The sequence below is a fragment of the Macaca mulatta genome, chromosome 5 (genome assembly GCF_049350105.2).
Source record: "Macaca mulatta isolate MMU2019108-1 chromosome 5, T2T-MMU8v2.0, whole genome shotgun sequence".
Taxonomy (NCBI): Eukaryota; Metazoa; Chordata; class Mammalia; order Primates; family Cercopithecidae; genus Macaca; species Macaca mulatta.
The window spans coordinates 57,704,471-57,726,370 of NC_133410.1; the positions used below are offsets into that span (position 1 = coordinate 57,704,471).

General features: G+C 39.1%; 1 protein-coding gene across 10 annotated transcripts in view; it reads right to left on the reverse strand.

The window, feature by feature from the left end:
- Nucleotides 1-21,900, reverse strand: part of ART3 (ADP-ribosyltransferase 3 (inactive)) — a 37,606-nt gene that overhangs the window by 835 nt on the left and 14,871 nt on the right. For 2 of the 10 annotated variants that reach the window (XM_015138498.3, XM_015138504.3), the window contains exons 4-10: nt 14,392-14,424; nt 13,084-13,116; nt 11,716-11,745; nt 11,215-11,244; nt 8,231-8,263; nt 7,573-7,605; nt 4,402-4,434 (exon numbers count right to left, since the gene is read on the reverse strand). In XM_015138498.3, the coding sequence (XP_014993984.2) occupies nt 4,402-4,434; nt 7,573-7,605; nt 8,231-8,263; nt 11,215-11,244; nt 11,716-11,745; nt 13,084-13,116; nt 14,392-14,424 (225 nt within the window). Of the gene's footprint in view, nt 1-4,344; nt 4,435-7,572; nt 7,606-8,230; nt 8,264-11,214; nt 11,245-11,715; nt 11,746-13,083; nt 13,117-14,391; nt 14,425-21,900 lie in introns of all 10 variants that reach the window. The other 8 variants (XM_015138501.3, XM_078003473.1, XM_015138502.3 and 5 more) reach the window with 6 other exon arrangements.

Here is a 21,900-nt window from a genome sequence, read left to right on the forward strand (position 1 = left end):
GAGTTTGAGCCTGGGCAACATAGCGAGAGCCCATCTCTATTTTTAAAAAGAAAAAAATAGTGGTTTAGCACATATTTTGTATATGTATTATACTGTATTTTGGCCAGGCGTGGTGGCTCACGCCTGTAATCCCAGCACTTTGGGAGGCCAAGGCGGGCGGATCACGAGGTCAGGAGATCGAGACCATCCTGGCTAACACGGTGAAACCCTGTCTGTACTAAATGTACAAAAAATTAGCTGGGCGAGGTGGTGGGTGCCTGTAGTCCCAGCTATTCGGGAGGCTGAGGCAGGAGAATGGCATGAACCCGGGTGGCAGAGCTTGCAGTGAGCCGAGATCACACCACTGCACTCTAGCCTGGGCGACAGAGTGAGACTCTGTCTCTAAATAAATAAATAAATAAATAAATAAATAAAAATATGCTGTATTTTTACAATAAAATAGACAAAAGAAAATATTAAAATCATAAGGAAGAGAAAACATTTACAGTACTGTACTGTATTTACTAATACCCTAAGTTTACAATCTGTTTATAAGATGACTTATCTGTCTGAAATGGCTGGCAACTGCGGCTGCAGACCTGAATCTACATACCAAGCAATTCAACTTCTTCTTGTAATGTCATGACTTCTCTCTGCTTGTGAGACTTATGGCATCACTAGTAGCACTTCCTTTGAGTCCCATGGTGTTATTCAAGGTTTTCAGTATTGCACCAAACATGACAAAAAATACACAAGAACTGTGAGAGATCACTTTTTACTGTGATGTGCAATTTACTGGAGATGAACTCCTCGGAGATGTTTAGCAACACATGGTGTTTTAAGAGGATACTCGAAACACTTGAACTCACTGCAATAGCAACAGGAGGTGGCCATGAAATGATTACAATGATACAGTATGTACTATAGTTAATTTTATGCAGTTAAGTTTTAATACCACATCTTTACATTTACGTTTCTTTTGACTTTGAATGGTGCCGCATACGGTCTGTGTGCACAAATTTGGATAAATACTAACATTTTACAATAGATTTGTGTATGTTTTATGGTAGTAAATGATAAAAAGACTAGTATCTACATATATTTTATGCATTCATGACATATATATTTCTAGGCCATGCAGTTTGTCTGCAAGTTTCTTCAAATGGATGCAAATCTCCAAAAAAATTTCCAATATATTTATTGAAAATCCATGTATTAAGTGGACCCATGCAGTTCAAACCTGTGTTGTTCAAGGGTCAACTATATATCATCAAGGTTTGCTACGCTAGGTTTTATCTAGGATTTCACATGCTTTTACATTTCTATATAGCCAATATAATGATTTTCTGTTGTTCAAGTTCTCTAGTATATTTTTTAGCAATTTTTCTATTTCCATTTTCTATGTGTCTCTTCTATTTCAAACAAGATAACCACCAACATACAACTGGATATACAGTCATCCCTCAGTATCCTTTGGGGACTTGTTCTAGAATCCCTGAGGATACCAAAATCCACAGATGCTCAGGTCCCTTATATAAAATAGCATAAATAAATAAAATAGCTACACAGTATTTGCATACACCTACACACATACTCCTGTATACCTTATACCCTCTCTACATTTCTTATAATACCTAATACGATGTAAATGATATGCAAGTATTTGTTATACTGTATGGGATTTTTAATTTGTATTTTTTTTTCCCAAAAATATTTTCGATCCACAGTTGGTTGAATCCCAGAGGATACAGAGGGCTAACTATAGCTGCATTGTTTTTTAAACACTAATCTCTGCAAGATGATTTTTAAAAATGTTTTTCCCTCCATACATACACTACTGGAGAAACTCCTTCCCTTTCTTTTTTTTTTTTTTTTTTTTTTTGAGACGGAGTCTCTCGCTCTGTTGCCCAGGCTGGAGTGCAGTGGCCGGATCTCAGCTCACTGCAAGCTCTGCCTCCTGGGTTTACGCCATTCTGCCTCAGCCTCCCGAGTAGCTGGGACTACAGGTGCCCGCCACCTCGCCCGACTAGTTTTTTGTATTTTTTAGTAGAGACGGGGTTTCACCGTGTTAGCCAGGATGCTCTCGATCTCCTGACCTCGTGATACGCCCGTCTCGGCCTCCCAAAGTGCTGGGATTACAGGCTTGAGCCACCGCGCCCAGCCAACTCCTTCCCTTTCATTTGAACTAGTGGAGAGGAGCAGTGGAGTCCATCCATAGGATAAACTGTTTCACGCTGCCCTAAACTGTTTTTGTTTAAACTACAGGGAAGCGTTGACTGGAAGTATCCAAATGGGATCACCACTCAGATATCATAAATAAAACCAAGAAAAATAGCCAGTAAGATTTGTAAAAGGCTTCATAGTATCAATGTACTTGCCATAGTTACAAACATGCAGTTAGATGTATACACATGGAGAAATGGATAGGCAGATGCACACATGCATTAGTACAGTCATGCAACACATAAACGATGTTTCCGTCAATGACAGACCACATGTATGACAGAGATCCCATAAGATTATAATAGAGCTGAAAATTTCCTACTGCCTAGCAACATCGTAGCCGTCGTAACATATTGTTTGGGGTGATGCTGCATGGCCAGTTGTATAACTGTATAGCACATACAATTATGTACAATACATAACATTTGATAATAAACAACTATGTTACTGTTTTATGTAGTTACTATACTTTTAATCATTATTTTAGACTGTACTCCTTCTACTTATTAAAAAACGTTAACTATAAAACAGCCTGAGGCAGGTCCTTCAGGAGAAACCCCAGAAGGCACTATCATAGGAGATGACAGTTCCATGCATGTTACTGCCCCTGAAGACCTTCCAGTGGAACAAGATGTGGAGGTGCAAGACAGTGACACTGATGATCCTGACCCTATACAGGCCTGGGCTAATGTAAATGTTTGTGTCTTAGTTAACAAAAGTTTAAAAAGTTAAAAAAAGGTGATAAAAAAAGGTGATTAAAAAAGCTTTACAGAATAGGATATAAAGAAAAAATATTTTTGTACTACTGTACAACGTGTGTTTTAAGCTAAGTTATCACGAAAGAGTCAAGAGGTTAAAATTAAGTTTATAAAGTAAAACAGTTACATTAAGCTATGGTTAATTGACTATTGAAGGAAAATCTGTTGTGAATTTAGTGTAGCCTCTGTACAGTATGTATAAAGTCTACAGGAGTGTACAGTAGTGTCCCAGGCCTTCACATTCGCTCAACACTTACCACCCAGAGCAACTTCTCCGCCTGCAAGCTCCATTCATGCTAAGTGCCCTATATACCTGTACCATTTTTTAATCTTTTATATTTTTACCGTAACTTTTCTATGTTTAGATACACAGATACTTACCATTGTGTTACCGCTGCCTATAGTACTCAGTACAGTAACATGCTGTAAAGGTTTATAGCCTAGGAGCAGTAGGCCATACCATGTAGCCTACATGTGTAGCAGGCTGTACCATCTAGGGTTGGGTAAGTACACACTAGGATGTTTGCACAATGATGAAATCACTTAACACATTAATCAGAACATATCCCCATTGTTAAGCAATGCATGACTGTATGTTACCACAGACCAGTGGTTCTCAGGGGGGCAGCATTGCCCCAAGAGGCAGTTTGGACAATTGTCAAGAGTATTTTTTTTTTTTTTTTTTAAATAACTGCTAACAGTGGAGTGGAGGTAGAGGGCTAGATATCCTGCAGTGCTCTATTCCTGGACCATGAAATTTGACCAACTTCCTGCACGACTTTCAAATGGACTGCTAGACATACATGTAAGTTAAAACCTATTTAAAATAATCAAACTCAGAACCTAAAGCAGTTTTATGTATAAATATTTTTAATAGTTTTGATAAACATTAAACATCAGTTTTTATTTAGTATCTACTGTATTTCTTCATTTTCTTATACTTTCTGTATAGAGCAGCTTCCACTCCCAAATTTATTTGCATAAATAAATGTAAACGTCTGTCTACTTTAGACATGATGTTGATTTTTATGGGTACGAGTGCATCTTATCTATGGATCTTCTTTCGGGATAATATAAGGACTTTATAAAATACTGTTATAAAAAGGGAGAATTGGGTTGAGAACCACTGTTCTTTCTTTTTTAATATATATTTTCTTTTTTATTTTATATTTTGCTCCCAGTCTCCAGACTGGTGAGAACCACTGTTCTAAAGAGTAGAGACTCTAGGTACAATGGAAAATGATTATTGAAGAAACAAAGCTATACTGTCCCCAACACACACATGCACACACAAGCTTTTGGATGTGACATTCTACTCTGTTGTTAAGATGCCTGAGACCCTTGCAACTTTGTTCCCTTTATTGAGGAAAAATAAATTTCTCACTTTTTCTATATTACAGAAGCAGGCATTCATCAACTGAGGAAATGATATATTTCTTACTAGGATTGTTGATATTTCCTTGACTTTTATCTTCTAAAATATAAAGAGATTTTGAGTTAGTTATATTGTACATCTGTTTATCCAGAAAAGAAAGATCTGATTAAAAATTAAGCAAACTCGGTTATCTCTGGGAGTGGGTCTGAGGGGCAGGGTAATAGGTTTACGGGTATGTGTGGGGTTAGGGGAAGGGTTTAATTTGTTCTCATCTGTGCTCTTTGAATTTTTTTTTTTACCATCAATATGTGTTTACATTAAAAGTTAAAATTTTGTTTACAAAAAAGTATTTTCTACATATTGAACTTAGATTCCCAAGTACATTAATACCTAGTATTCATTGAGTGTTTACTGTGTGCCATGCATTGTGCAAATGCTTTATGTACACTGTCACCTTTACTTCTTAGTCTTATTAGCCAGGTATAATTATCCATATTTCACAGATATTCCTTAAAACATTCATGCAATGTTTTGAGGAATGCCATGCATAAAATCACAGAGGTAATTGGTGCTAGAAATATCAAATTTCAAATTTGCTCTGAATTACTATGCTATACAGATGCTTCTCGACTTATGGTGGGGTTGTGTCTCAATAAATCCAATGCAAGTTGAAAATACCGTAAGTCAAAAATGCATTTAACTCACCCAACCTACAGAACATCATGGCTTAACCCAGCCTACCTTAAACGTGCTCAGAACAGTTACATGAGCCTGCAGTTGGGCAAAATCAGCTAACATAAACTTATTTTATAATAAAATATAGAATGTCTCATGTAATCTATCGAATATTGTACAGAAAGTGAAAAAGAGAATGGTATGGGTACTTGAAGTATGGTTTTTACTGAATGTGTATGGCTTTCAGACCATTGCAAAGTCAAAAAATCCTAAGTTGAACCTGATAGAGCAGGAGCACCATCATCTTGGACAAACACCGCCACTTTAAATTCCAGCTCCCTTTCTAGCCTCATGCATTTCAAGGAAATCACCTCTTCTAACTACAAGCAGACAGAAGGAGCAAACAGTAGAACACAGATAAAACAGCTAGGGCACAAAGGGAGGTGAGGGGAAAGTCTCTTGAGTAACTCCCAAACTTCACCCTCATACAATGGGCCCCAGTGAAACGGTGGGCCTTAATAAGCACATTCCTTTCCCTTCAGGTGCACTAAGTTAGGGAAGCTAAAAGCAGACTTGGGGAATATGCCTGCAGCTGCAGAACGATGTAGTATGGGAACAGACACACAACTCTCCCTCCCAGATAAGCACAACCAAGAGACACAGAAGCAGTCCAAGCCTCTGATAAACTCTCCCACCCTGAATCCTTAAAAACTCTTAGTCTGTAAAAAAGTGGGCCTCTAACCTCACTCGGCCAGAAGGCGCCTCTCAGGTTTTCTCTAAAATAGATCTGTCCTAACTGGCAAGCCACCTTTTCGTGTTTCTTTCCTCTTTCTTTAATTCTTACAGAACCATTGTAACTTGGAGACCATCTGTACTACCAAGTGTGTGCCTAGCATTGAAATATTATGATATTACCATATTTTAACAGCTTTGAAGCCAAATAGCAATTCTAGGTGCCCAAGATAGAGGTGGATAACTAAATCTGTTTGGAAGACAAGTGTAGCACAAAGTGAACAAAGCTTGAAAAGTTTGAGTCCTGGGTGTCTCTTTCTAGCCTATTATAAATTCCTTAATCTTCTTATGTTCCATGTTCTCATCTCTCAAGTGTCAATAACATTTATCTCATTGAGCTCCTGTGTACTGTTTTCACATCACCTTTTTAAAAGCTACACACAGCTTTCCAGGAGAGGGCACAATACACTGTAGTCCCAGCAAAATCTAGTGGCCTATTGGACGATACAGAGTGTGGTGAGGAGCACAGAATGGCTGGTCCCAGTATTGGCACGCTGCACTGTCCTCATTCACAGTTCTTGGATGATACTATTTCTATGTCTACAGATTCCCTCACCCTGGGAAGCCTGCCTCATTCTGGAATAGACAGGCCCAGCTGGAAGCCAACTGTTCCAGTTTAAGATCAAGTGCCTTTTTTGATGTTTGGCCCAGAGAACCATAATAGCAGCCTGCTGCTCACACTGAAAGTTCTCAACGTTTTCGCTGTCTGGCTTGCAGACTGGGGTATTGGCAAGTGTACAGCCCAGATGTCTTCCCCAGACCCCGTAAGACTGAACTAACTGAATGATTATGGTAAAGGACTTAGAATCCATGGTGCCTCCACCCCCAGTAAAGAATGTAGTACCAGGTTTTTCATTCAGTTGTATCATTTTTATTCCTAAACAAGAAAGAGGTTTTCAGATAATAACAAATGCAGCTACTATTTACTACTATGCTACTACCATTCATTTTGCTGGGTACTTTATCTCATTAGGTCTTTAATCAGCCCTGCAAGACAGAAGCTTTCCTCATTTTACAGATGTGAAAGCAGAGGCATAGAAAAGTGAAGTAACTTATATAAAGTTACTGAGAGGAAAGAGACAGAGGCTTCCTGAAGCAGGTCTGTCTGTCTACACAGCTCACGTTCATCTCCCGCCATGCTCACTGGCTGCTTTCAGATAACCACAGTTTGATGAACAAGACCCCCGTGACGGCACTGTGCAAACCCAGGACCAGCGAGCTGAAGAGATGTAGATGCACAAGGTGTGTCGTCAGTGTCACTAGAGATTCACTTCAAAGTTGTGGCCAAATAAATCCAACAGTACAAACTTGGGTCAATATAAAAGAGGTCCTGGACCCTTTTCTCTGAGCCTATGTTCTCTGAGCCTTTATTTAATAGAAAACGCTGTTTCTGTACACAGCATGCAGCTTCCATTGCCAGCAGTGTTACGTGAAGTTCAGCACTGTGTGGCTGGATATAGTTTTTAAGATGCCAAATATCTAATTTCTTTAACAGATCATCATTTCCATAATAACAAAACCTGCAAAAAATATTTTCAAAGTACTGCATGAACTCAGGAGAAAAGATTTTAAGCATTGGACAGTGGCTTGCACCCTGAGAGTCTATGGTTTCATAGTCCTTACAAATATTCCTGTCATGTACATGTGACTACTGATGGCTACATTTAATAGATGATAATTATGAGGCATAAACAGACCCGTGCATATCTAATGGTGACTATACTCCCCAAACTGGCATCTTCCCCTCTGACATGCCTATCAGTTGCTTACCAGGTACTGGAAAAGGTTCTGGAATTTTCATTCCTAAATGAGAAGGAAGTTTTCAGTGACTTAGTTTGCTCCACTGAGTATAATTTTCAAACTCTTGTCTGCTGAGCTTAAGAGATGCAAGCACCCAAGGCCCCGATGCACTATAGTTTCTGGCTTTTTATTTAAAAGTTCTCCTTACATAAACCCTCATACAAATCCACACCAAGATTAGAAGAGTCGTCTGCCATAGCACTTCACTGAGCGTGTTTATGCCAGGAGAATACCGTGTTTTGTTACCTGGAGATACAGGCAATGAGATGTTAGCCAAGACTAACAGTCAACTTGTGCATAAAGTTAGGTTTCTATTGAATAATTTTTAGCTGTAGAACCCGGAAGGTGCTGGATTGATGCATCCAGATCCCAGGAGCCTTTCCCTCAGCCATATCCAGAGCAGAACTAACTTTCCTGCCCCAGAGACAATGTTCCAGGAGCACATGAATGCACAGGGGGAAAGGGACTTTCTCTACGCTTCCCCAGCTAAATATTTGTAGATGACTGGCAGGCAGCTATAAGGGAAATATTCATGAATAATAGTCTCATGACAGTATTCTCTTAAATGCGTGGGGAATCCTGCTCACCTCATTCTTGGGCTCAGGGAATAAATAGAAAGCTGTCTTACCTGGTATTTCGGTGGGTTCAAGGATTTTCACACCTAAAGGCAGAAATGAATATTGGTTTGTATTAAACAGTTATCTTATATTGTTAATACTCTCTTGGGTCTATCCTTCCTCCATTTCCAACTCAAAAAAAAAAAAAAAAGGCAGGGAGAAAGAAAAAAGAAACAGCAACAACAAAAACACCAACACCTTTCAGTGGCTCTTCATTCTCCATGTGACAGAGTCCAAACTCCTTAGCCTGGACTTTAAGAACTTCCACAATCTAACCCCTGTCTCTCCAACTTTATCTTCAGGAGGCAGTCCTAATACATCAGTTTGTGGATGACACAGTACTGGTTTTACATTTCTGCTTGGTTTAGCTCTATTGTAATTATAGTTATTAGCTCCGTGACTTTGGGCAGACTACTTAATCCCTCCTAACTTCAGTTTCTCATTTTGCAAGAGAAATATTTACTTCTTACGTTTGTAGTTAGTGAGGATTAAAGGAAAGACCGCATAAAAGTGCTTGGTACACTGCATGGAGCAAAAAAAAGAACTCAATAAATGAAGTCCCTTTCTTCTAGTCTAACTCATTCCTCAAACTCTCCAGGCTCAGTAATATTTTTTCTCTTTTTTGAGAGACAGGGTCTCACTGTGTCACCCAGGCTGTGGTGGGGTACAATGACACGATCATAACTCACTATGATTCTCTTGCTTATGCCTCCCAAAGAGCTGGGATTATAGGTGTGAGCCACTGTGCTGGCCCTCCACAATGTTCTTAATCCTAGGAACCCTCATTGTCTCCTAACCATGTAGCTAGTCTCAGTAAATAGATTATTTACCAGGTGAAACAGTGAGCCCCTGACTTTTTATTCCTAAGGATGAGAATAAGAACTATTTAGTAAAAAAATGCAATCAGCTTGAAAATTAATTTGACATTATACTTGACTTCTGTAGTAGAAAACTCAGAACGTTTTGAGAAATGGCAGGGGACAAGGTAACAAAAAGAAGGTATTTAACCCACTGGAGCCTAACTGATGATAAGAACTAAGGCTAGTGACCCAGAATCTCTCCTAGGTTAAGCATCTCTTGTTCATTTTTTAAAAATTCAACCCAAAGACCTTGACCCAAAATTGTCATTATATGTAATATATAAAATATGCTTCCTAATTATATAATATGTTATAATTTGGAAAAATACAGAAAATTATTAAAAATTAAAGTTCTCTTAAAACTGCAGATCTCAGAAATACTCTACTCATTCTTAACATTTTTGGTGTATTTCAATCATTTTGCTATGCATACATATGTATGCATATACATTTTTAAAAGTTGGTATCATACTGTATATGCTGTTTTATATCCAATTATTTACCATTGTATTAAGAATACTTTCTTCTATCTTTAGATGGTTTCAAAAACATGATTTATAAGTTGTCTAGTGTTTCATGATATAGATAGTATTTTATTTAACCATACCCAACGGTTGGACACTGAGGCTGTTTCTAAATTTTTGCTACTGTCAAATAAAAATTATAGGAGACCATCGCTTTAGACTAAGTTTCTGCAGTAGGCCCCAAAAGACCAGACTAAAAATTGACATGGAGTCGCCCATGCTAAAGTTCCACACCACCTAAACTAAGTTGTCTGACCTTCTAAGAAATTAGGAGAAAGAAATAACAGAATTTCCCAAACAGGCCAGTTTAAAATCTTCAATCAGCTTAACAAATGAAGTTCCTGCTGCTTCAATCCTTACACACAAAAAAGGTAGCCTGAAATAAACTGATGTTAACTAATCAGTTATTTTTCTACTGTTCTGTCTAAAAGTAACTAATATACTCTCTTCTTTGCTTCCACTTTCTTTGGCTCTTCTTTGTCTTTAAAGCCAAACTTCTGTGCTCAGCTCAATGGAACACTTATTCTATGGAATAAAGTGTTGTCTAATTCTAGAATCTCAAATAAAGCCAATTGATCTCTTTAAATTTGTTGTACTTTTGTCTTTTGACACTACCATAACACTGTGATAAGCATTTTTGTACACAAATCTTTGTGTTCATCTCTAATTTCCTTGGGACAAATATCCAAAAGTGTTTTAACCGAGTCAAAAGGTATAAACATTTTTAAGACGAGTAATACATACTACTAAATTGCTCTCCAAAAAAGTTCCAATTTATAATCTCACCAGTAATTTATGAGACTGTTCCTGTCCCGGTACCCTTGAGGACATCTGAGTAATTTTTTTTTTTCAAGACGGAGTCTCATCGTGTCACCCAGGCTGGAGTGCAGTGGCACGATCTCGGCTCACTGTAACCTCCACCTCCCAGGTTCAAGTGATTCTCCTGCCTCAGCCTCCTGAGTAGCTGGGATTACAGGTGTGTGCCACCATGCCTGGCTAATGTTTGTATTTTTAGTAGAGACGGGGTTTCACTATGTTGGTTGGGTTTCACAGGCTGGTCTTGAACTCCTGACCTCGTGATCCACCCGCTTTGGCCTCCCAACGTGCTGGGATTACAGGCGTGAGCCACCCAGCCCGGCCATTTGAGTAATATTAAAAATAAAACAAAAACAAATACTTGAGGATGAGATATACTTTGGATGTACTAAATAATCAAATGGATATAGCTAATGGCATATATTAATCAATATATGCTGGAGATAGAAATAAATACAAAGAATAGTCATTTTAATTTAGAAAAAACGACACTATTTGTTATGCCCTGCCCAATACCCTAGAGGTCACAAGAATGTGTGGAAAAATTAGCCACACCTTCCTCTATTTGGTGGGATGACCTAAAGATTGTTAGACGGGAGAAACAGAGTTGCTATGTCATTTTTCTAAAGAATTCTACCTGAAATCCAGGAGGGTCTCTAATATACCAAACCAGTAAGCTAAGGTGAGCTCTGCCTTCCTCCCACTTTTCTTACCATGACATTCTTCCCTGTTCCCACATGTAAAGGGAGATATATTACAAAATGTAAGCCCCCAGAATTTATATAAATGTCTTACCACGGTCTTCAAGCTTCTGATTTTTCTCACCTGAGTCACAAAAATAAGCTCATCAGTTTTTAATGTTGGAACAAAACAATTGGCAGTTACTACAGCTACAGCAAAATTATTTTCAAGAAATATGAAAATATTCCCACCTGTAAAGGGAGGTATCTTGCAAAATGTAAGCCCCCAGAATTTTTTTTTTTTTTTGACACGGAACCTCGCTCTGTTGCCAGGCTACAGTGCTGTGGCACGATCTCAGCTCACTGCAACCTCCAACTCCCTGGTTCAAGGGATTCTCGTGCCTCAGCCTCCCAAGTAGCTGGGATTACAGGCACACGCCACCACGCCCGGTTGATTTTTGTATTTTTAGTAGAGATGGGGTTTCACTATATTGGTCAGGATGGTCTCAATCTCCCGACTTCGTGATCTGCCCGCCTCGGCCTCCCAAAGTGCTGGGATTACAGGCATGAGCCACTGCGCCCGGTCAAGCCCCCAAAATGTATAAAAATGTCTTACCGTGGTCTTCAAGCTTCTGGGTTTTCTCACCTGAGTCACAAAAAAGAAGTTCATCAGTTTTAACCATGACACAAAAGAACTGGCAGTTACTATTGCTACAGCAAAATTGCTTTCAGGAAATATGACTATAAAGAACCATTTGATATGTCCAGGAAACTACCCTACTAAACTTACGTTGTCAATCAGAGTCTAAATGTACCTTAGCTAATGAGCTGGAACATTCTCTGCCCCCACTATTAAGAAAAGTATTACAAATAGCTTGTCTACCAGGGATCTCAAGGAGCCGAGAAAATGTCTATGTTGAAGAGTCAGCTAAAGTCCCTGTGAAGTGATCAGTAGAACCTGTGACTGCAATGGAACAATAAAAAGAAGGGCTGCTAAGAAGTCCTCAAGGTGTAAAGTGCTTCACTTCTATCAGGACAGGAAGTATCTTCCCAAACATGAAATAAACTGCGTGTTTTAAAAAGGCTGGAACCTCTTCTCTTTTCAACAAAGAAAAATTTACTGTAGCCACGTAAACCAAACACATGATAAGGAACTTACATGCAAAGAAATGATTTGGGCCATATATCCTTAAGTGGAAACTTTAAGAGCATCTAATCACCTACATATTTTAGTTAAATAACATTAAACATCAAGCATCAGCATATTTGAGAGATGCAAATATGCTGAGTTCTGTGTTTTCATCTGAGTATTTGGAGTCACATAGGTTCATTTCAATGACTGAATACAGAGCTGTACCTAAGAAGCCCCCAGAACTGGTCAAGAATGACTAGCTCTTCATTCTCACCACCCGTATTCACCAGAAAGTTTCCATGTTGTTCAGATCTCCAAAAAGCCAATTCTCTCATTTGAGAAAGGTACATTTCCCTAGAATAGCTTCTTTATTTTTTTCTTCGCATATAGGCCAAGTCACTGCTTTATATCTGCAAATATTCTTCAGCTAAGAAATACATTTGCTAAACAAGAAAGAGCTATTAAACATCCAGGTGAGGATTATTATTATTAACTTTGGAGACAGGGTTTCGCCCTGTCACCCAGGCTGGAATGCAGTGGGCGTGATCTTGGCTCACTGCAACCTCTGCTTCCCAGACTCAAGCGATCCTCCCGCCTCAGTCTCCCAAGTAGCTGGGACTACAGGTGCACACCACCATGCCTGGCTAAGTTTTGTATTTACAGGTGCACACCACCATGCCTGGCTAAGTTTTGTATTTTTTGTAGAGATGGGGTTCCACCATGTTGCCCAGGCTGATCTCAAACTCCTGGGCTTAAGTGATCCATTCACCTTGGCCTTCCAAAGTGCTGGGATTACAGGCATGAGCCACCATGCCCAACCAAGATTATTTTTAAAAATTAGAGCATACTCACCAGGGTTGTAGACATAGATGGGTTGAAAATATTCTGAAATACAGACATGTTTTCATTACATGGTACTATGCTTAGATGTGAACGTCAGGTTCAGTCTATTTTTAAATGTTCATTAATAATAAAGATTTAGTTGGCTTATATTTAAGAAACATAAAAATATGGTTATTATGAGAGACATAAAATTTCAATTCAAAGACAAATGGATGTGGATTCACTTTTTTTTTTTTTTTTTTTTCCTGAGACGGAGTCTTGCTTTGTCGCCCAGGTTGGAGTGTAGTGGCACGATCCCGGCTCACTGCAACCTCTACCTCCCAGGTTCAAGCAATTCTCCTGCCTCAACCTCCCAAGTAGCTGGGATCACAGGCACCTGCCACCACACCTGGCTAATTTTTATATTTTTAGTAGAGCCAGTTTCACATGTTGCCCAGGCTAGCCTCAAACTCCTGACCTCAAGCAATCCACCCGCCTCAGCCTCTGGATATGGATTCATTTAAGTTACATGAAAAAAAAAAATTCACAGGACAGCTAGCCAGGAAGACAGCTAGAAACAGACCCTTGTTTTTGAACTTTTTTTGTCTCTCTTCTGATACCTTTGGTATGTTTTTAAACTTTTTAATGAGGAAATCTTCAAAAGGATCCACCCAGAGCATGTCTTCATCCAAAGGCATTTTTGGTATCTTCAATTCAAATTTATTAGGCCTATTTGATAATGCTGTTCCTTAATACTCTTAGAATTTTCTACCTTCCCAAATCTTTCCCACAGTCCTCTAAGAAAATTTTTTTTTTGTCACATCCTCTTATTTTTCCCCGAAGAAGTTAAAATCGACCATATTACCCTTGTGTCATCCCATTCTCCTCCCTCCTTGACCTATATTCATGCCATTCCTTCATTGGTCTCCCAAATGTTATTTCCTAAGATAAGAAAATACAGGAACAGGAGCTAGCTCTTTGCACAGGAGTCAAGCGGGAAATAGCTGAAGATGCAGGGGAATTAAGGAGTCCTTAAACTCCTGTAAAGTCAGGCTCAGATGACAGCGGTATGTTCCCTTTATGCCCAGGCCAGTGCAGTGTTTGAGAGAAGAGCCACAGGCAAGTCTGTGGGTGGGGATGAGGGTGGCAGTGGGGAGCTGGCAGCAAAGGCTCCTAGGCCCTCCACCGGAAAAGGTACTAGCAGTAGCACAATTTAGCTTTGAGAAAATGATGTCTGACAGTATGACAGCACAGTGGTGGGGTGGCTCTGACCCATACCTATGAGAAGTCACTGATAAAATTCCTACTGTAGGGATAAGACCTTAAAGCATACCTTACCTAGGTTCTCAACACAGTTTTCAGTTTTTAGTCCTGAAACACAAAGATAAAGCTTTATTAGTTAGACATAATCTACCCTAGTAAAATATTTCAATTCATCTATGGCTATTGGTAACCGAATCTGTCAGCTCCTGGTCTATCAGACTCATAATTAGTAAGATGCAAATTGCAGGCTGGGCATGGTGGCTCATACCTGTAACTCCAAGGCTGATGCGGGAGGATCGCTTCAGCCCAGGAGTTCTAGACCAGTCTGGGCAATATAGGGAGATCCCATTTCTACAAAAAATTTTAAAAAATAATTAGCCAGGCATGGTGGCACACACCTGTAGTCCCAGCAACTCAGGAAGGTCAGGTGGGAGGATCACTTGAGCCCAGGAGGCTGAAGCTGCAGTGAGCTGTGATCACGCTACTACACTCCAGCCTGGGCAACAGAGTGAGACCCTGCCTCAATTATTTAAAAAAATTGCAGAACAATTATATTTTAGTATTTACAGTACAGCCACCAAACAGCCATATGACCTCTGACAAAACACCTAAGCCTTCTGGAATTCAGTTTTCTTATCTGTATCTTTTACTAGGAGACTGCTTCAAATGACTTTCAAGGGCCCATCCTGGGCTGATACTTTATCATTCTATTCTATAATTAGTCTGCAAAATTTAGTAGAAAATTTACCTGTCCAACTAATCCTCTCTTCAGATACTAAATATCCTCAACAAACCTATCCCTCTACTACAACAATTCCTATCCTTTGAAGAAAAAGAATCTCAATGAGACCTTCAACATCCTTTAATATTTGAACAAAGATCCTTCGCATTCATATAAAGGAAATGAGTTGGTATGCACCAGAATATTCATTTGTATATGAGGAAATCCACAGTATTTGGAGAACAGAACGTGGCATCTGACAGTACTTTTTGTAAGGTCATAGATGTTCTCACTGGTGATGCCCTAGAAAAAGTTGTCAGTGCTGCAGTGATTCCCCTGAGACTTGACAGAAAGGGAATCTACCAGCCAACAGCAGTAAGGTAAGAAGGTTAGTGAGACAGCATACAGATCTGGTGCAGTATGAGCCATATGGAAGGCCTACCAGAATGCACAACGAAGGTCCAGATGCCTCGCGGTCTCTATTCCATACCTGACGAACACACTAATCTAATCTGGAAGTTCAGCTACCTGAGGAGGAGCCTCTTTACCTACAATAGGAGAATCCCTAGAGAGGCCTGGCTCCTAAAAAGATACATACTTCTATAATCTACTCTCAAGTCCTGCTCCATTTGTAGTGAGTGTCTGAACCAAAAATCCAGGTGATTTGGTCCATTTTCTACTGGTCCAGGAAATAACAGATCTGTTATAATCTGGACAGTGCCCTGAGGTTAAACTCAGGCATTTGACTAGACTAGAAATTTAAAAATTGGTTCTAGAGATTATTGCAAAATATTGTCTCAGGGCATGGTGGCTCACACCTGTAATCTCAGCACTTTGGGAGACCAAGGCGGGTGGATCACCTGAGGTCAGGAGATCGAGACCATCCTGGCCAACATGGTGAAACCCCATCTCCACTAAAAATACAAAAATTAGTCCAGTGTGGTGGTGTATGCCTATAATCCCAGCTACTTGGGAGGCTAAGGCCAGAGAATCACCTGAACCCCAGAGGCAGAGGTTGCAGTGAGCCAAGATCGCGCCATTGCAATCCAGCCTGGGCGACAAGAGTGAAACTCTGTCTCAAAAAAAAAAAAAAAAAAAAAACAGTTGTCTCAGCAGGAGATGAGTGAGTACGAGCCTCATCCAGAGAGCTTATTTGAGGATAAGGTGAAGGTGAGGGGAATTGTGGATGAGAAGGCTACAGAAGTAAGTTGAAAGATGCAACCTGGAGACCAGGCACCAGGGGGATTTTGAAAGGCTTTGTCTTTTGTCTGTAGCACAAGTTAGAGCATGTTTCTCAAAGTGTACTTTTCTAGCCACATACTTCAGAATCACCTGGGTGCTTATTAAAAAGGCAAATTACAGGACCAAAGCCAGGACTATTATTGCTGCATACTTTCTAGAGGGGGATGCCTTGTAATCTGCATTTTAAATAAGCACTCCAAGTGATTTTTATGCACAAAATTTTTGAAGGCCTCCTGAATAGAAAAGAATGGGTATCTTTATTTATTATATATTTTTTTCTTTTTGAGATGGAGTCTCGCTCTGTCACCCAGGCTGGAGTGCAGTGGCGAGATCTCGGCTCACTGCAACCTCTGCCTCCCAGGTTCAAGCAATTCTCCTGCCTCAGCCTCCTAAGTAGCTGAAATTACAGGCACCCACCACCACGCCCAGCTAATTTTTGTACTTTTAATAGAAGCAGGCTTTCACCATGTTGGCGAGGCTGGTCTTGGACTCTTGACCTCAGGTGATCCACCTGCCTCATCCTCCTAAAGTGCTGGGATTACAGGCATGAGCCACTGTACTGGCCTCTTTAATGTTTAACACAGAGTCATTTTGTTAATATTGCATTTCTCTTCCCTATTTAAACTCTGGATTTAATTTTCTATTTAGCATTTTCAATAGCAGTAATCAAACTATTTTGAGTTTCTGAAGAAGTAGCAGGGTTAAAAATGGATAAGAGAATTGGTTCAGAAATAAAAGGAGAGGCACAAATACATAAGGAATGAAAAAGGAAACCTGACAACAGATTCAGCAGATGTAAAAAGACATGAGAATATTATGAACAGCTTTATGCCTACTAATTTGAAATACAAAGGCCAATGGACAAATTCCTAGAAAAATTTAACTTACTAACCATTAAGTAGTTTAAAATTTTTCCAGAAAGAACATACCAAGATAATTCAATTTTTATAGACAGAGTACCAGAGAGAAGGCAGTGGCACAAACAGAACTCCAGAGATCTGCAAAGGGTTTCCCTCAAGTATTCAGTGGAGTGCTGATCAGATTATATGTGTGAGATAACTACCCAAGGCCAGAGAAAGAACCCGCAAGGTCAAAAATAGTGTCTATTCCCATCAACCAGGCTGGAAAACCTTATAATCCACAGGCACTAAGTAGAGTATTGAGAAGGGTACAGCCTCAGCAGTGAGAAATAATGAGCCCTAGATTAAAGTGACTCTGGTTCTGCCTAGAAAATCTGAAGAATCAGCCCTAAAACAATCAAACTGTTTTAAAGTAAATTAACTATGTACCAGAACAAAGCTCAAGAATATTTTTAGAAATATAAAATTACCATGCACACAACAAGGTAAAATTCACAACATCTTGCACCCAATCAAAAAATACCAGCAAAGAAGCAGGAAAATACAATTCATCATGACAAGAGAACTCAATCTAATGAAACTACCCCAGAGCTGACACAAACGTTAGTATTATTAGAAAAGTAAATTAAAGTAGTCATTACAACTGTATTCCATGTGTCCAAAAAATAGATTAAAGGTGTTGTCTTACCTCCAGTTGCCACACAAAATACCAGAGACTGGATGGCTGAAACAACAGATTTTTGTTTCTCATAATTCCAGAGCTGGGAAATCCAAGATCAAGGTACTGGCAGATTCAATTTCTGGTAAAGGCTTTCTTCTTGCCTTGCAGATAGCCACCTTCTCACTATATCCTCATATGTCAGAGAAAGAGCAAAGCCATGGTCTCCTTTCCTCTTCTTAAAAGGACACTAGCCCCATCATAGGTACTCCCACCCTCATGACCTAATCTAAACCTAATTACTTCTCAAACCTACCTCCAAATACCATCACAGTGAGGATTAGGGCTTCAACGTATGAATCTTGTGGGGAGAACATTCAATAGTGAATGTCAGTACTACTAACAGGTGTTAAGTAGAGATGTGGAAGATATAAAAAGACCCAAAATGAATTTCTAGAGATAAATTTTCTGAGATGAAAAACACACTAGAGAGAATTACTGACAAACTAGACACTGCAGAAAAAAGATTAGCAAACTTGACATATTGCGGTATGCAGAATAATACCCTTCTTAAAGAGGCCTACGTCCTATCCCCAGAACCTGTGAATATGTTCTTTTACATGGCAAAAAGAGAACTATGGTTGCAGATGTAAATAATGTTGCTAATTAGCTGGCCTTCAGGTGGGGTATTTGGCTTGGATTATCCAGGTGAGCTCAATCTAATAACATAAATCCTTAAAAGTGGAAAAAACAAGAAGTAGAAGAGAGGATCAGAGAGATGCAAGGTGCAGAGGACTCAACATGCTGTTTCTTTCTTTTTTGAGACGGGGTCTCAGGGTCTCTCTCTGTCACTTAGGCTGGAGTGCACAGTGGTGTGGTCATGGCTCACTGCAACATCAAACTCTTGGGCTCATGCAATCCTCCCATCTCAGCCCACCACAGGCAGCTGGAACCACAGATGCATGTCACCATGCCTGGATAATTTTTTTATTTTTTATTTTTGTAGAGGCAGAGTTTCACCATGTTGGCAAGGCTGGTCTTGAACTCCTGACCTCAGGTGATCCTCCTGCCTCAGCCTCCCAAAGTGCTGAGATTATAGGCATGAGCCGCCACACCTGGCCATCAACATGCTGTTTCTGACTGAAAATGGATGAAGGAGGCCGTAAACCAAGGAATGCAGGTAACCTCTGGAAGCTGGAAAAAGAAAGAAAACAGATTCTTGCCTAAGCACCCAGGAAGGAATGCAGCCCTACCAACACCTTAATTTCAGTTCAGCAAGACTTATGTCAGGCTTCTGAAATACAGAATTGTAAGATAATAAATTTAGATGTGCTGTTTTAAACCATTAGATTTGTGGTAATTTGTTATGGCAGCAATGAAGTACTGAAATATACAAAATAATAGAAAACATCTAAAAATGAAACAGAGAGAAAAATACTAATAACAAAAACCATTAGAGTTTCACTGAGCTGGAGACAACCTCATGCAGTTTAATATACATATAAACAGAATCCCTAAAGGAAGAAGAGAGGGGTGAAAAGATATTTGCACAAACAGTACTCACAACTTTCCTAATGTGATGAAAACTATGAACCTACAAATCCATAAAGTTCAATGAACTCCAAGCACAAGATACATGAAAAAAAAGACACTAAGTAACATCATAATCAAATTGGTCCAAATAAGTATGATAAACACAAAGTCTTAAAAGCAGCCGGTGGGGAGAAGGGGGGTTAAATAAAGAGGAACAGAAATGAGAAGCACAGCAGATTTTTTTGTCAGAAGCAATTTAAGTAAAACAACAGGGAAGCAGTAAATTTGTAAACTACTCAAAGAAAAGAAAAAAAGATCAATCTAGAATTCTATACCCAGTGAAAATAGCTTTCAAAACTGAAGGTGAAATAAAGACTTTTCATACATACAACACTTAAAGGTAAATCTGACAAAAGATGGAAAAGATAACCTCAACACTATTCGGATACAGCTGACAGAAAATAAGACCTAAATAAATGGAGATTTTATGCTGTGTTCATGAGTTGGAAAAGTATATATTTTTAAACTCTTCTCATATTGATCTATAAATGCAAGGCAAGCTTAATCAAAATCCAAGCACAAATTGTAGACATTGACAAGGTGATTCTAAAATTCATATGGAAGCATAACGAACATATAATCACCAAAACGACTTTGCAAGAAAAGAATATGATGAACACTACCTGGTTTTGAGGTTTATTATATAGCTATAGTGATCAATATATGATACTAAGATAAAGATAAATCACCAGGCGCAGTGGCTAACACCTATAATCCCAGCACTTTGGGAGGCTGACGCAGGTGGATCACTTTAGGTCAGGAGTTCAAGGCCAGCCTGGCCAACATGGTGAAACCCTGTCTCTACTAAAAATACAAAAAAATTTAGCCGGGCATGGTGGCACATGCCTGTAGTCCCAGCTACTTGGGAGACTGAGGCAGGAGAATTGATTGAACCCGGGAAGCAGGGGTTGCAGTGAGCTGAGATCGCGCCACTGCACTCCAGCCTGGGTGACAGAGTGAGACTCTGTCTCAAAAAAAAAAAAAAAAAAAGGTAAGCTACAAATTGGGAGAATATATTTGCAAATCACATATCAAACAAAAACCTCGTATCTAGAATACATAAACAATTTTCAAAAGATAAGAAAACAATCTTGTTAAAAATGGACAAAAATCTTTGAACAGATGTTTTAGTAAATATATACAAATGGCAAATAAGTATTTGAAAAGATGCTCAACATTATTACTCATTAGGAACACGCAAATTAAAACCACAATAAAATATCACCACATATCTATTTAGAACTGTTAAAAAGACATCTATGAAGTGTCGGCAAGAATGTGGTATAGCTAGAACTCTTATGCACTCCTGGTGAGAATGTAAAATGGTACAGGTACTCTGGAAAACCATCTGGCAGCTTCTTTCAAAGTTACACATATACCTATCATATAATCCAGCCAATGCATTCCTACACATTTACTCAAGTGTAATGAAAGCATATGTCCACACAAAGACTTGTACATAAATGTTCATAGAAGTTTCATTTGTAATAGCCAAAGACTGGAAACAACCCACGTACTAATCAACAGGTGAATAGACATGTAAACTGTGTTATGTCCACTATTCTACAACAGCATGAATAAACTATTGATACATGCAACAACACAGATGAATCTCAAAACAATTATGCCGAGTGAAAGAAGCCGGGCAAAAAAGAGAACATACTGTATGATAAGATTTGGATGAAACTCTAGATACTGCCAACTAATCTATAGTGACAGAAAGTACATTAGTAGATGCCTGGGGGGATTGGGAAACAGGGAAAGGGAGGAGAAAGGAATTGCAAAGAAGCATGAAACTTTTGCAAGCAACAAATATAAAATGCTCATAGTCTTGACTGTAGTGATGATTTCATTGGCATATACATATATCAAAACTTACTAAATTTTACTTTATGTGCAGTTTATTATACCAATTATAACTCACTAAAGCTATTAATTTTTTTTCTTAATTATGAGGATGAGATGAACAGGGCAGGACTAGGTTTTGGATCTGGTCTCTAGTTTCCTACCAACAGAAGCCCTTCACATCCCTGACTTGTTAAATACTGGAGAATTACATGGCTGTCATGTTAGCAGAGAAGTCTACAGTTAGAAACATTAGATGCAGTCTGGACAAGAGTAAATAAAGCCCTCCCACAAGTTCCCATCTTTTTCAGATCCAAAGAAATTACAAATGTCAATGACTATACTCACAGCAGATTAGAATCTCTGGCAACAAGACTACGTCAGAATTTGTAGGTCACAAGGACTTCCTCTTTCTGCAGGGCTGCTACTGCTAGCCTGTTAACTGGTCCTGATTGAGACAGACTGTCTTATCGAAAGAAAAGTCATGATTCACTAAACCAGTATCTTATTATGTAATACGTTCTCTCTGAACTAAATTCCCATAAGGTTGGACAAACTCTCAAAAGCTCCACTGTCATATGGAAATCTCACCTCCAATAAACGGTCAAACCTGGCTCCTAAAACCTAATCCACTTTCACAAACATGTGGCTGACCTGCAATTAGA